The sequence below is a fragment of the Ceratotherium simum genome, chromosome Y (genome assembly GCF_057802395.1).
Source record: "Ceratotherium simum simum isolate JZ-2026a chromosome Y, ASM5780239v1, whole genome shotgun sequence".
Lineage (NCBI taxonomy): Eukaryota > Metazoa > Chordata > Mammalia > Perissodactyla > Rhinocerotidae > Ceratotherium > Ceratotherium simum.
In genome coordinates this window covers 7,175,174-7,191,091 of record NC_141941.1, presented here as the reverse complement: position 1 = coordinate 7,191,091, position 15,918 = coordinate 7,175,174, and the positions used below count along the sequence as shown (strand labels likewise).

At 44.6% G+C, this 15,918-nt stretch overlaps 1 protein-coding gene across 11 annotated transcripts in view; it reads right to left on the bottom strand.

Moving 5' to 3' along the window:
• Positions 1-15,918, bottom strand: part of LOC101399607 (transducin beta like 1 X-linked) — a 223,322-nt gene that overhangs the window by 47,008 nt on the left and 160,396 nt on the right. For 9 of the 11 annotated variants that reach the window (XM_087427861.1, XM_087427863.1, XM_087427864.1 and 6 more), the window contains one exon: positions 11,104-11,211. The exons of the other annotated variants lie outside the window; for them this stretch is intronic. In XM_087427861.1, the coding sequence (XP_087283987.1) occupies positions 11,104-11,161 (58 nt within the window). In that variant the 5' untranslated portion in view covers positions 11,162-11,211. The remainder of the gene's footprint in view (positions 1-11,103; positions 11,212-15,918) is intronic. 11 annotated transcript variants of the gene reach the window in all.

Sequence of the window (15,918 nt, the reverse complement as noted above, 5' to 3'; positions counted from 1 at the left end):
GAACAATAAGCCCTGAACTTTTGTTTAAATTACGACAGTTAAACCATTAAAATGATTTCCCGAATCTGCGGAAACGTGTCTTGCATAAGAAGGCATTCCACGGTCCTAGGGAACACGGTGGAGCCTACCGGGTAATTTGTCAGCTGCTAGGATTACAGTCAGCAAAGCCGCTTAATCATTTTTGTAGACGCAATTATTCACAAATATTAAGAGTAACACCCTTTTCCTGGTTATCTAACCTCTTCACCGGAGCCAAAAAAAATGAGATCGAAAGTCTGCTACCCCCAATTATTTTATGACTAGCTGGACAATGCTTCTGGCAGACTTTCCGCTTCCTTGAGGGGAAAAACACCCTGGAAAAATTTCATAAAAACGGAGACAGCATTTTGCTCACTGTTAATGTCTATTTGAGTTCTGCAGCAGAAGGAATCAAAACGCAGCCCAAGAAGAAGATAGAGGGGGGAAAAAACGAGAATCCCATTAAAACTCCACTTACCAATAAAAACTAGTTGGAAGAAAAAACATCCCACAACTAAAGGATCCGAATCAGTGGCTCGCAACTGGGCGTGACCTTGACCCCCAGGGGACATTTGGCAAAATCTGGAGCCATTTTTGGTTGTCACGAAAGAAGGAAGGAGAGTGTTACTGGTATCTAGTGGGTAGAGGCCACGGATGCTACTCAGCATCCTACAATACAGGACGGTGCCCTAGGACAAAGAGTGATCCTGCCCCAAATGTCAACAGTGCCGAGGGTGAGAGATCTGGATCTTAAGGAACAGCTGACAGTCTTTAGAAGGTTCTGGCCATTCAGAATATCTCCAGGGATTAAGACCATCAGATCTGCCACCACCTGCAGGCTGACCACCTACATGTTATAGAACCCTTCGAGCTAAAGTTCCTAAGGGGATACTTTAGAAACATGTTAAGACTCACTTGAAAAGGGGTTGGAAGAAGCCATGCATAGACTTCTGTCCCCCAAGTAAACATGTAGCCTGCCCAGTGACTACGGTCCCAACCAATGCAGAACTGCTTCTCATGATAACGACCCAGGAGGAGCCAGGCAGGTGCGTGAGGCATACAAGGCACACCCAAGTTTGCGGAATTCCCGAGGATGCAAAAATTCAAGCTACATATACGACACCTGCTCTTCACCTTCAGATGATTTTTCATTGCTCTTCTGTTTCTAAAAGCCTCAGAAAGGTTGTGCAGCCATCCATTTCTAAATTAATATGGCCGTTACTTGAACCCATTATACAAAAGAACATCCCCGTCAAAACCTAGGCCCACACTACAGCTAATGACCTGCAAAATTGAATTAAAATGTCTCAGCTGCCTTTGTATACTGACCCCCCTCTTGCTCTCACACACACATACAAAGCTCTGCAGACAATGGAAGCATAAAATTATATTTCCGGTTTAATTTATTTTTGATTTAATAATTTCAAAATTATTATGGACTCACAGGAAGTTGCAGAAATAGTGGTGTCCAGTGTATGCTTCATCCAGCCTCCCCTCAAGGGTGACATCTTATCTTGCTGTAGTACAATATCAAAGCCAAGAAGCTGACATCTAGTTGACCGGTCACTAGACTGCAAATCTTTAGTTGTCACCATTTCCGACCTGCACGTGTGTGCACACGAGTGTGTGCACATGATCTATGCATGTATAAATTTTATCCTACGTGTCCACGTGTGTGCTCACCTTCACATCAAGACACAGAACTCTCCCATCAGCACAAATAATTCCCTCAAACTACTCCTCTGCAGTTACACCCAGCCCACGTCAACCCTTAGCAGTCATCTCCACAGCCTCGCCATTTTAAGAGCCTTCTAGAAATGGAACCACACAGTATGTGGTCTTTTGACATTGTCTAGTTTGACGCAGCACATTTCTCTGGGGACTTATCCAGGTCATGGCGTGTATCGATAGTTTATTCCTCTTCGTTGCTGAGTGGGGCTCCGGGGATGGACAGAGCACCATGTGTACAGCCAATCACCCATGGAAGGATACTGGGAAGTTTTCAGTACTTTGCTATTACAAATAAAGCTGCTATTTTCTGTATTATTTTAAAAAGTAACCAGATTTTGTCAGACACCAACCTAGCTTACAAATGACACTCTGTGCCAAGGACTTGCCCCAAACCGTACAGTTCTAGTAAAAAGCCCTTAAATGTACAGTCGTCCCCCCTTACCCGTGGGGGATACGTTCTAAGACCCCCAGTGGATGCCTGAAACCATAGATAGTACCAAACCCTATAAATGTTTTCTCCTATACATACAGACCTATGATAAAGTTTAATTTATACATTAGGCACTGTAAGACAATATGTGAATTGCCAGCATCACTACTGTTGTGCTTTGGAACCATTATCAAGTAAAATAAGGGTGACTGGAACACAAGCAGTGGATACTGTGACAGTCGATCTGATAACTGAGACGGCTAGTAAGTGGCAGGTGGATGGCCTCTACAGTGTGGATCCGCTGGACAAAGGGATGAGACATATCCAGAGAGGAACGGGAACAGCTCAAGATTTCATCACGGTACTCAGAATGGCGAGCAATTTAAAACTTACGAATTGTTTATTTCTAGAATCTCCCATTTAATATTTTCAGACCGAGGTTGACCATGGGTAATTGAAATCCTGGATAAGGGGGCACTATTATAATGTTACTTTGGAATTCCAGTGGTTCCTTCTTTCCCTTTTGAGACCAATTTTCTAAACTCTAAAATAATCTACACATGAAACTTCTTACCATAATACTGTGATTTAAAAATTGCGGTAAAATACACATGACATAGATGTATCGTTTTAATCATTTTTAAGTGTCCAGTTCAGTGGCATTAAGTACATTCATATTGTTGTGCAACCATTACCACCACCCATCTCCAGAACTTTTTCATCTTCCAAAACTGAAACTCTGTCCCCATTAAACATTAATTCCTTCCCCCGCCGGCCCCTGGCACCCACCATTCAATTTTCTCTCTATGAACCTGACTACTCTAGGTACCTCATGTAAGTGGACTCACACAGCATTTGTCCTTTTGTGACTGACCATTTCACTCGGTATGATGTCCTCAAGGTTCATCTATGTTGTAGCCTGTGTCAGAACCTCCTTCCTCTTAAGGCTGAGTAACATTCTTTTGTATGGATGGACCACATTGTGTTTATCCATTCATCCATCCAAGGACACGTGGATTGTTTCCACAGTGGTTTTTTTTAAAGAATACTTTACTGCCCTCCAAAGGGTGAAGCTCATCTCTGAAGGAAGAGGGCACACCTCTTCCATGAGGTTCTCCAACACATCACCCCTCTTATGATAGCAGCTCACAAATCTGAGATCATGAGCTGGGGTCAGAAATGACGCTCAATTCAAACTGTTCAATCTTCAGTTAGGCAGAGACTCTAGCAAAATTGAACGAGAGGCCGGCAGAAGGGGGACGGTGATCTGACGTAACTGAAGTCAGGGCCTCAGAGAAGTGCTTGTTCCACCGACCGACTGAAATTCCCAGGGACCCTTCTTGAACCCGGACCGGCGGGATTTAAAAAGCATGCTCTTTTACAGGCCCCAAGTCACCTGGTGCCTCTTCCCAGGGGACTTCTTCACCCTCAGTCTAATGTTTCACGGAAACTAGCTTGGCAGCGACTGCAGCCCCTTGGAAAACAGGGACCCACCCCCTCAGCCCTGTCCCCACTCCAACAGGGACCTCGCTGGTTCATCCACTACAGCCGGGCTCTCTCTTATCCAAACAGGCTCCCCCACCCCCCGTCCCAGGAAGTGGCTGTGCTGACATGTATGATTTTTAAACTGCTAGGTAATCTTTCCAGAAAGTAAAATCTCTCTGTGCGTTTAGAACAGAACAACCTTTAGCTTTGCGCCTGGGCTTCCTGTGGAGAGAAGATGCTGACGAGGCGCCTTGCTCATTCTTCCCTTAGGTCCTAACGACACGCCATTACAGCGGCGCATCACAGGGCACAAAAGTGTGCCACTTGGCGAGGAAATCTCTATTATTTTTCTCGGCATAGAAGCTCCACGAAATGAATGAAAATGCAATCTAAGCTCTGTTTTAAACCTCGAAAATCCAGGTACATAATATTTCACTCTCCTTATTAGCAAGGATGATATATAACTATGTGTACATTATGCAAATCAAAGAGAACATGCTTAATTCCATGTGGCTGGTCACGCGTGCAGATACTGGCTCTTTAGGGCAATGGCCTAGGGGGTAGATTCTCATCTTTGAAAACTGCCGATGCTCCTCTCTGAATAACGCATATATTGCGATGTTAACGGAGGCAATAAATATGTATAATAAAGTGGCCCCTGGACTACAAATCATGACAAATCCGAAAATAAGTTCCAGTGTTTATAGAGTTTTCAATCATCCTCAAAGGTCCTTAAATCCTCACAAGAAACATGTTCATCATCCTGGTGATTTGCGATGCATGACAAACGAATTTTCACCATCTACCCTGATGATAAGCTCCTTTCTTTATCTAAATTGTTTACAATGAGAGCCATGGGGGACATGCCACCTGCTAACACACCCACACCTGACAAAAATATCAGTGAAACTTGATTTCTCACAGGTGTTTCTTTTCCATCGGCACAGTCAACACCCCAGGCATCAAGCGGTTTTTATGAAGCCTCTGCCTGCTCTTTGTGGTGGGCTGATGGCAGCCACAAAACTTGAGATGGGCAAATACTTCCCCAGGTTTTCCATGACTTCGATACCTTGGACGTGCGGGCAATTAAATGTGCAGCTAGTCTCAGCATCTGCCCTACCTAGGGCCTGCCTGCAGCAATCCTGCTATCTATCTGGGAGCCTGCACAGATGGACACACGTCCTGCCCGGGCGCCCGGTCTTATCCCCAGAGGGTTGGCCGGGCTGCAGAGTTGTTTATTTTTATGCAGAAAGTTGCACTGCTGAAAGAGGAAAAGGTGTGCAGATGTGGACGCTCTCACTCGGCAGATCTGGATGAAAGTCACTGGCGGAAACTGTGACCTCATGCAGGTTCACGAGGGCTAATTCTAAACCCTAAGAGGAAGTGTAAACCGTCACCAGTATCCTGCAGATTCATCTGCTGGGACTAATGTCCTTTTACCTGCTTTCCAATATGCCCCACACTACAGGCACCAATTAGCCCTACAACTCAAATCCCATCTATAAAACAACAGATGTGCATGAAGGGCCTCGCTGCCCGGAAAGATGGCAAAAGGCGCACTGGCTTCTGATAAAGTCACACCTACACTTACCACATGACCCAGCAATCCCGCTCCTAGATATTGACCCAAGAGAAATGAAAATCCACGTTCACACAAAAAACCTGTATGCAAGTGTTTCTAATGGCTTTAGCGTCATCATCAAAACCTGGAAACAACTCAAATGTTCTTCAACAGGAGACGGGACAAACCAGCCAGGCATCCTTAAGAATGAACACGTACTATTTAGCAATAAAGAAGAAACTACCGATGCGTGCAACAGCACGAATGAATCTCAGATGCATTACGAGGAGTGAAAGACGCCAGACTCTAAAGGCTACACGCTGTAATGTCCACTTATATGACATTCTCGCAAAGGCAAAACCACAGGAAAACAACAGTGGTTGTCAGGGGCTGTGGTGCAGGGAGGGGTTGATTACAAAGGGGCACAGGGGTGATGGAACTGTTCCATATCCTGATTGTGCTGGTGGTTATGTGACTGTAAACATTTGGCAAACGTTGCAAACCTGTACTCTAAAAAGGGTGAATTTTAGGGCATGAAAATTGTATCTTAATTAAAAAAAAAGATGCAACAGATGAAGGTGGGAGAGGTGGAGAAGTAGCCACGTCTGACGAGGAAAGGTCAGATCTGTCTTCTTCGAGGCTGCCAGTTGAGACCAATAAGAAAAGAGTCTTGCCATCTTTTAACTGTTGTGGAAAATCTGGCCTCAAAGCCCCAGACCTTCTCTCCTTTCCAGAATAGAGTGTGACACTGACCCAGCTACACAAGAGACCATCTTTCCATCCATCAGTCATGGAATTGGCCTTGTGTTCACGACATAATACAGACACTCACTTTTTCATGACAAATCACCACACTCATTCATTCAGCTCTCTCACCAGAGCCTTGGCAACTCCTGGTGGGTAACCTTCCTGACTGCATAAAGTGTCAGGTGGCGTCCTCCACCAAAGGTAGCGTCCACTGGGTCCCTGCCAAATTGAATCCAGGAGAAAATTTTTTCTTTATACGTTGGATTTTGGGATGAAGCCCCAGAGGAAATATTTAATATGCTTACAAGGACCCACTTATTGAATTTTTCCACTTTCCATGCTGAGTTGGAAATGGACATCCATCTCCCATGCTATACTCAGAAGGAAGCAAGGAAAACAACCCACGATCCATCCAGTTTTAGGAGGAGCTGCTGGCAAACACCTGTGCGGGCTGAAACACATTCTCAGGGCTCAGTCCCTGCTTTTCTCCATCCCTGATCACGAGGCGAGCTTAGGACTGGGTGGGGAAGGCACCCTGCCACAATCTGCTTCTTTAAAATTGCCCAGACAACACAATTAACCCCCATAAGACACAGGCCAACAGACTCTTACCCATCAAAGCCAGACTGCCATAACTCAGGCAAAAACCAACAGGGCCATTTTGGCGCTGGAGCTGGCAATTCAAGTTTCTTACTGCTTAACTAAAGGCCTTGATTACTAACCAGTTTCATCTTTCAAACCACCATGAACCTGCTACGTCACAAATCAACACTATTGAGTCCTTTTATGGGCAAGGCCCCTGCTTCAGACAACCAACAATGACAGCAAGGAAAATCGCCTCTTCCTTAAAGGTTGTAGAACATACAGTTGGCTGAAAGCCAGAGAACAATCCGAGAGGGTCTGAATTCTGCCTCTAGGGGGCAGAGGCGTGAAAGAAGTCCACTTTCAGGATGTGACCTGGATTCTCCTAACACCTTCAGGAAAGTGTCACCTTCAACACCCTGCCTTCCCACTATCCGAGGAGATAAATGTTCCCTTGGAGATTCTCTTACTTGCAGCCCAAAGCATCCTTACCCATCCTTACCAATACAACTGATACATGGGGATGGGATGAAGAGAGAAGTTGGTGGAGATGGAAGGACTGACAGGAACAGGGTCTGCTGGCTCCAGAGCAGAGGGGCAGGACTCTCACCATGAGCTCAGGTTGCTAGGACCAGGAACACCATGGTTCCAGGGCACTCGTCCCTCACTGCACCTGTGAAGGTGGGCTGGGACGTTCTGGGTCTATCCCTGGTCGGCGAGGCAAAGAGCAGATCTACCGGAGAACCAGCTGTCTCCCCCACTGCAAGGTCATCACCCCTCCATCTTTCCCCTCTCCCCTCCATACCCACTTTCTTGTACACACAGATGACGACAACTAAATTAAGACTTGGCAACAGAGAATTTACTGGCAACTTCTAGCAGAGAAGCCAGATTGGGAGGAGTTGAAGAATGATTCACCTATCAGAATATAGGATTTATTTTTAATGAGTTTGGTGGTGGTAAAAGGGAGAGAAAGCAGATGCTTGTAGGGGAAGCAAGATCAAAGGACGTGTTTTCTTTCTTTTTTCCTTTTTAAACTAGAAAGCAGACATTAACAGGCTGAGGAGCAGGTGCTCTTTCTACCTGGTGGGAGCTCAATAAATGTTTGCTTAACCCAAACTTTAGGATTTGAGATAAACATATATGACAACCCCAAAATGAACACTTAAACATTAGGCATTTCTTCTCTCCCCTCCTCTTTTGAAAATATCCTTGTGGGGTACTCCAACCAAGTGCAGGATACACACAATCACGAGAAGAAAGTGCAATAATCTCCTTCTTATTTTTTTTTTTAAAGATTTTATTTATTCAGTTTTTTTCCCCCCAAAGCCCCAGCAGACAGTTGTATGTCATAGGTTCACATCCTTTTAGTTGCTGTACGTGGGACTCGGCCTCACGTTGGACGGAGAAGTGGTGCCTCGGGGCGCTCCCGGGATCCGAACCCAGGCCGCCAGCATCAGAGTGCGCGCACTTAACCGCTAAGCCACGGAGCCGGCCCAATAATCTCCTTCTTAAATACCAACTCAACATAACGCGATTTCACTGTAAGGACTCTGACAAATTAGGATGGGAGTGGAGTAGATGTTACATAAAATCGACACTGATGAGATTCTATGCATTGCTGTCTTCTCAACTCTCCCTCTCAGTTGCCTGGTTACAGAAACTTGACCAACAAACGCCAGACACATGTAAACAAACCCTAAATAAGGAAGTCTGGCCTTTCTAGGGGAGGGAGGGAGATTTCTGTGTTTATTCAAAGAGGCCTGCAACTCTCTTGCCTGGGGGGGCCCAGGGACCAGCCACCGGCAGAACCCTACACAGAAGTTCTTGCTTCTTTCCCGCCTTTTATCTATCCTGATGCCCACAAACACAGGGACAATGATTCCAGCCTGGAGTTTCTTTATATGTTTGACTGAATTTTTGCCTTCATCCTATCTTTGTGCAGAGGTGTTTCTAAAAGGAAAGAACCTCATATTCAACGCTGAAAGTCGACAGGGAAGCAGGATTTGGTACATGGGATTTTCATTTGCAAACATCTCTGGGAATCCATCAGTTCTGTGATGGGAGAACACCTGTACTCCACGCAAGCGATTCCTCTGAGTTCCAGGTTAAGGTATCAGAGCAGGTGTGAAGTGGTACATATTTTGTTTTATATATCAATTTTTTATAGTATGTTCTGGAAACAGCTAATCCAAATGATCTAATATATATATATATATATATATATATTAATATATATATATATATATATATAGAAAGATTGTGCACCTTCCAGGAATAATGCGAGCTGAGATCCCAAGTGACAGAGACCCAGGCTCAGGTGGGGAGACGTGTTTATTTATGTGCTACACACCCAACGTATGTCACCACTTTTGCCCAGGATAACCATTTTTCGCAGGGAAAGTGAGGCTCCAATGGGACAAATAACTTCTCAAGGATTTGAGCTCGAGCCATGCGGTCTGGCTGCCATGGCTGCCCATCTCCCCCTTCCAGGCTGGCTCCAAAAGAGCCTGGACCTGGGGGCTCACGAGCTGACTCCCCTCTATCCTAGCACATGTGTCTTTGGGAGGACGGGGCCTGGGAATTGGTTTCCTTCTTGAAAACTCAAGTTGCAGAATAGATACAATATGATGCCAACTGAACTAAGCTTGAATATGCACAAAAGCGATTGTTATGGGTTGAATCATGTTCCCCCAAAGTTCATATATTGAAGTCCCACCCCGCCCCCAGTACACCTCAGAATGTAACTTTATTCAGAAATAGGGTCACTGCAGATGTAATCAGTTAAGATGAGGTTATACTGGAGTCCAGTGAGCCCCGAATCCAATACGACTGTCTTTACGTAAAGGAGAAATTTGACAAATTTGGACACAGAGATACGAGCACACAGGGAGAACGCCATGTGAAGATGGAGGCAGACAACAGGGGGATGTATCCTCAAGCCAAGAAATGCCAAAGATGGTCAGCAAACCACCAGAAGCTGGGAGAAACGCAAGGAACAGACACCCTCACAGCCCTCAGAAGGAACCAACCCTGCTGCCATCTTGATTTTGGACTGCTGTCCTCCAGAACTATGAGCCGATATACTTCTGTTTAAGTCACCCCAGTCTGTGGTACTTTGCTACAGCAGACCTGGGAAATGAATATACCAGTACTTCGCATTGCTTAGGAAAACATCCTTGTGTAGTAAATGAATGGGGATAAAAACACTAACTCCAGGAGGGTAGAGTTACCACAAGGGGGGCGGGGACGCCACCACGGAGGCAAACACAGGGTTCCCTATGGCACTGGAAATGCTTTATTTCTTAAGTTGCGTGGGTAGGTGGGTAGAAGGATGTTTTTTCATTAACATCATTTTGTACGCCTCAAATTAGGTATTTTAAAGTTTTTAAAAAGTATTCACTTTTGGGGCCAGCCCCATGGCATAGTGGTTAAGTTCAGCGTGTTCCACTTCAGCGGCCTGGGTTCACGGGTTCGGATCCCTGGCATGGACTCACACCACTCGTCAGCCACGCTGTGGCGGTGACCCACATATAAAGTAGAGGAAGACTGGCATGGATGTTAGCTCAGGGCTAATCTTCCTCCAGCAAAAAAAAACAAAAACAAAACAACGAGGAGGATTGGCAACAGACGTTAGCTCAGCGCTGATCTTCCTCAGCAAAAAAAAAAAAAAAAAAAAAAGTATTCACTTTAGAAATTAACAAAAAAATTACTAAAGCCAATAAAAAAAAGAATTAAGACTCAAAAATTTAAAAAATCCCCCACAAGCAATTCTCTAAAGTGTGTTTAGGATCCACTGTTTGGGGCAGCCCCAATATTACATAATGGAGTACACCATGTAATGGAGAAATCAAGGGTCAGCTTCGTCAAACAACTTGTTTGAGGAATCCCACTAAGGAACTCTTCAGGCTCTGAGGACCCTTCAATCCCCTTCGCTGCTCCCTGAGGGCGGCGGCTGCTAACCACAGGTTCATTCTGTCAACAGGGAATATATATTTGGCTTTTTCATTACTTACCATAAAGTAATGTCTTGGTCATAATCAAAAGTGTTGGAAGAAACTAGAACTATTCCTAAGTTTTAGAAAATTGGTTAGAGCCCATTATTTTAGGGGGGTTTGGGAGCTCAATGAATCAGTGGTCTTAAATCTAAGAGGTTCATATATACACACCATATATATATATATATATATATATATATATATATATATATACACACACACACACACACACACCAGCCCATAAATGCCCTCACAATGGCGGAGGCACCAAATTGCTCCCCTCTTTCCATGTCCATCACAACTGCTCTTCACGTTAATTCCAATCTGATTTCATCTGAACAGCAATGTCAAGGGAAGAAAAGACATACTCCCTCATCCCACCCTGGGGATGGGTCAGCCCCAGAATCTTCTCTTCTCCCCTTGAACACTCTTAATAAGAATGCTCTTAGCTCTTAATTTTGTACAGCCTGGTTTTTTTGATCAATGGTTGATCACTCTGCACGTAGCTTGCTGAAGATGAGTTTCCTACTGACAGAAAACCACCCTCTTACCTGACTCCTGGAGATATCGATACACCAGAAAGTTCACCTCGTCACTGGTTATGCTCATCTTAGCCTCACCTCGCGGCGATGAGGTCTTTACAAAGCGGGAGCCACCTTCTGTTAGAAAGGCGAGAGGAAAAAGCGGAAAGAGAGTTTTGAATCACTGCTTGTATTTTTTTTACTGCATTCTTTTTGAGACGATTGAAAAAAATAATACCTATGATGGTAATTAATGCCTGATTCATATTTTAGTTTGTGATCATGTGATTACATAAAATTTGTAAAAAGAAGCTTTGGTGTATTTTATAAGGCTGGGGGAGAGTCAGGTATAAACCACACTAATGAAGACAAATTCAGGGGCAACAGAAAATGAAAACAAACAACTGACTTCTTATTCAATAAAAATCACGTGTGTGTTACAATCACAAACACTTGATAAGGAGCATGAATGGAATGCCAAGGCGCTCTTTCCACCGAGGCAGTTTGCTTAGACACTAATGGATTTTCCAGACGGATAGGGAAGATCACTGAGCAGACCAGTAGTTACGTCAACACCCCTAGGAAGGGTGACCACATGGTCCAGACTGCACCTGTTGTTGTGGAGAAATGATTAATCACAATACCTTTCACTCATAAAAGTTTAAACGACAAACTCCACGGTCACTCTACCTCCAAGGCGTACACAGCACTGAGAAGGAAGACAAATATCAGGGAAGAGCTAAGTCAGCGTATCTGTCACTTTGATATCACTTCTGTAAAGAGGCCAGGTCTCAGGAAGCCACAGCAAGAACCTACATCATTTGTATTTTGCCACGGAACTCACTGCATTAGTCTGGCTGAGACCTAAGGTCCCTGGAAGGCAGGTGGAAACTTGGGGGGTTGGGGGAGGAGGTGGTAAGAATTTTGGAAGCCTTTGTGTCTGAGGCAGCCAAGAAGAGAAAGTCTGATTTTTTTCATAACGATCCTAGTTAGACCTACGAACAAGCCAGCCCAAAGAGAACAGAAGTCAATCAATTAGTAGAACTCTTGTACATGGACAAACCAGGACAAACCAGGATTCAAAGATCGATAAGAGTGGTCACTCCAAATGGCAGTAGCCAAGAAAGGCCACAACTCCGTTTAACCATGTCACCAACACCAAACTAAAATTTTAGGCTGTTTGGGAACTGTATTCAGAGTCCCTGTTATACATTTTCAGGCATCTTTATTGGCGGCAAAACGTTATCATTAAATGCGAATTAAGTTTTTGCTTGCTTAGGAAAAAGATAAAAGAACCAAATACGCATTCAAGTTGGGAGTATTTTAAATAAATGTTGTTGTAAAGGTCAAACCCAAGATGGCCCCAGTGAGTCCCACCCTGGTATAATCCCCTTCCCTCAAGTGTGGGCGGGATGTGTGACTTGCTTCTAGCCCGAAGAAAATGTCAAAGGAGAAGGATGCCACTCCCTTAGTAAGGTTATGTTATATGGCAAGGGTGACTAGTTGTCACTCCCATAATTATGTTACGTTACATAAGACTCTGACTTAGCAGACTGGAGGGAAACACTCTCCCGCTGGCCTTGAGGATGAAAACTGCCATCCTGTGAATTGCCCAGGGGACTGGGAGGCAGCTTTCAGGAAGCCGTGGACCTCAGTCCTACATCCAAAAGGAACTGAAATTCTGCCAACAAGGTGAACTTGGAAGTAGATCCCCGCTCAAGCTCCAAATAAGGATGCAGCCCAGCCCCCATCTTGCCTGAAGCCTCATGATACCCTGAGAAGAGGCCCCAGCAAAGCCATGCCTAAACTCTGGACCCAAGAAAACTGGGAGACAATAAATGTGTTGCCTCCGGCTGTTGAATTTGTGGTAACCTGTTACACGGCAATGAACAACTAATACAGCCCCCTCTGGGGTCATTCCAGCTCTCACTGTGTAGCCTTAACAAAATTTTATTTTGTAGTTACCAGAATTTTGCCATGCAAAAATACTCAACAGCTTAATTTGGTGATATTTCTGTGCCTTTGTACACACAGAAAATTTGACAGTCAAAATATAAATTCGTCCTGAGATTTCTGCTTGAACTCTGGGGAGTTCACTCATAAGACAGCATCAGGAAAATATTAGAAACTAAATAAAAAGCTACGAAACCAGAGCTTAACTGAATGAAAAAAGAAAGCATTATTAAGGAGGAGAAAGTAAACAAGAACAAAAATATAAATTGCCGAATATTGTAGCTCTGAACAGACTTTGGGGGATGTCTGTTAAGACGACGGCTCAGTTCCAATGACAATTCAGAATTTCAGGTTCTCTCTGTGGTGAATGGTGGGGCCACGGGGAGGTGATTAGGTCATGAGGGTGGAGCCCTCATGATGGGATTAATGCCCTTATAAAAGAGACCCCAGAGAGCTTTCCCTCTTCTGTCATGTGAGGACACAGTGAGAAGAAGACAGTCTATGAACCAGGAAGCAGCTCTCCCCACACACCAAGGCTGCTGGTGCCTTGATCTTGGACTTCTAGCCTCCAGAACTATGAGAAATGTCTGTTGGTTAAGCCGCCCAGTCTACAGTATGTTTGTTATAGCAACCTGAATAGACTCAGACACCACTCCTCACCCCTTTCTCTTTTATTCTGTCACGTCGGGTGCTTAGAAACAGTAAAAACTAACTAGCAGGTTCTCTCAGCTTCAGTACGTTTGACACTGGGGCCAGATGACTCTCTGTGGCGGGGCTGTCCTGTGCACAGGACGATGCTGAGCAGCGTCCCTGGCCTCCACCCACTACATGCCAGTACAACCTCCCCCATCCCCTGCAGCTGTGATGATCCAGACCTCTCCAGACACTGCTAGATGTTCCGAACTGCAAAACTGCCGCTGGTTGAAAACAACCGCTACAGAGGAAAAATAACCATCTTGTGTTTGAAATGAACTCCATTTACAAAGTTGTACGGCAATGTGGAGTCAGCTCATAGACATTGCTTAATGAAATGGCCAAGCTATTAAAAGTGGGCATTTAAAATGTACCATAAGCAGGGCCAGCCCGGTTGCGTAGTGGTTAAGTTCTCATGCTCCGCTTTGGCAGCCCGGGGTTCAGGGGTTCGGATCCCGGGTGTGGACCTACACATCTCTCATCAAGCCATGCTGTGGGGGCGTCCCACATACAAAATAGAGGAACATTGGTACAGATGTTAGCTTAGGGCCAATCTCCCTCAAGCAAAGAAGGGAAGATTGGCAACACATGTTGGCTCAGGGCCAATCTTCCTCACCCCCAAAAATAATAAAATAAAATGCACCATAAGAGCTGTACTTTTTCAAACTGTCTACGTAAAATCTTTCCACAAAATTATCAGTGTTTTCATAAGAACATTAAATACTGATTTTGTCTTTCAGCATCCAGATCTTTCTTGTTGTCTAAGGAGAAGGCATCGGGATACATACAGACCACACAACACACCTGTACCCAGAGCCTGGTTCGCCCTCCCCGCCCCACAAGTGTTTGTAATCAATATAGGTATCTGCACACCTGTTCTCACAGGACGACGGAGAAGGAGAATATAAGAGCCTCAGGAGACATGGAATTATGAACGATTTTTGTTAGCCCATTCCTGTATTTTTCTTTATGCATCATTTTTTTTTCTACCCGGGAAACGTGATTAAGCTCTGGCTCTCTGCTTTCTGATCACAGATTCATTTTCTCTCTAAATGTATAACAACTCACACTCCAAGGATTGGAATGCTTTCTCCAATAGAGAGTTAACTTTTTAAAGGATTTTTGATTTGTAAGCAGCAGAGAAAACAACCAAAACCATCTGGCTATGAGCCAGACAGCCTGATCTCTAATTGTATCTCCATCTCTTTCTAGCTCGGGATGGCAGGGCAAGCACTGAGGTTGTTTCTTCATCTCTAAACTGAGGAAAACAACAGCCCCTATACCTGGAAGAGGTTGGGAGGGTTAAGTGCTTTTGTATCAACTCTCAGAGCAGGGCTCCATGCACAGCAGAGATCCAGGACGTGCTACCTATTATTCTTATTCAGCCAACCGCAAGCATCCCCAAAAGAGTGCCCTGAAAAGGCCCTGTGGAGGGACCAGCAGAACACACCACCCTCACCAGAGAGCCGCTCGGGGCTGGTTTACCCTGAACAGTTCATCAGTGGTTTTCAAACAGGCAAGGTGGCACTTATAAAGCCCTTCAAAAAGAGCACTTGCCCCAGAGGCTGTGATTGGGTATCCCTTTTCTAACATGTGTAGTTGGAGACACAACTTTTGTTTTAACACCTAGCTGCTTTCTGCAACGGTTTCCAGCCTCAAGTTCTGAGAAGCATCCAGTGCATGCTTTCCAACCTCTCCAGTTCTAGAATAAAAGAGAGCTTTCTCAGCATTGGTAGCTCCTCCTCGGCCTCGAACAAAAGGGGGGAAAAAACCCGAGTTCTTAATTAGCGCAATTGTGTTTATTTTCTTGCCTGACCCAGTTTTGATGTGAGACACCTTCGATTAGGTTGATTTGAGGTCTTTGGAGCTGTGATTGTGCAAAAAAGGAAATACCCGCCTTCCACTCTGGTTTAATGCCCCAACATCCCCTCAGCGAGCTGCTTAAAGAAGAAGAAATGAGTGCGGTTGATCACATTTCTGGAGTTCCCCCGCCAGAGATAAGTATTCCAACATAAATAATAATTTGGGGTTAAAGCCGCCAAGAAACTGAAGGGAAGTTTATTTACAGTATTTCTTCTTTTTACGATTTAATTTCAAGGTGGCAAAAGCTCCCATGAATCATGGTTCCCTTCACAAAATAGTTCAAAAATCAGTCGCCAAGAGAAACGTCGTTTAAGAGTTTCATTTTATTTAGTATAT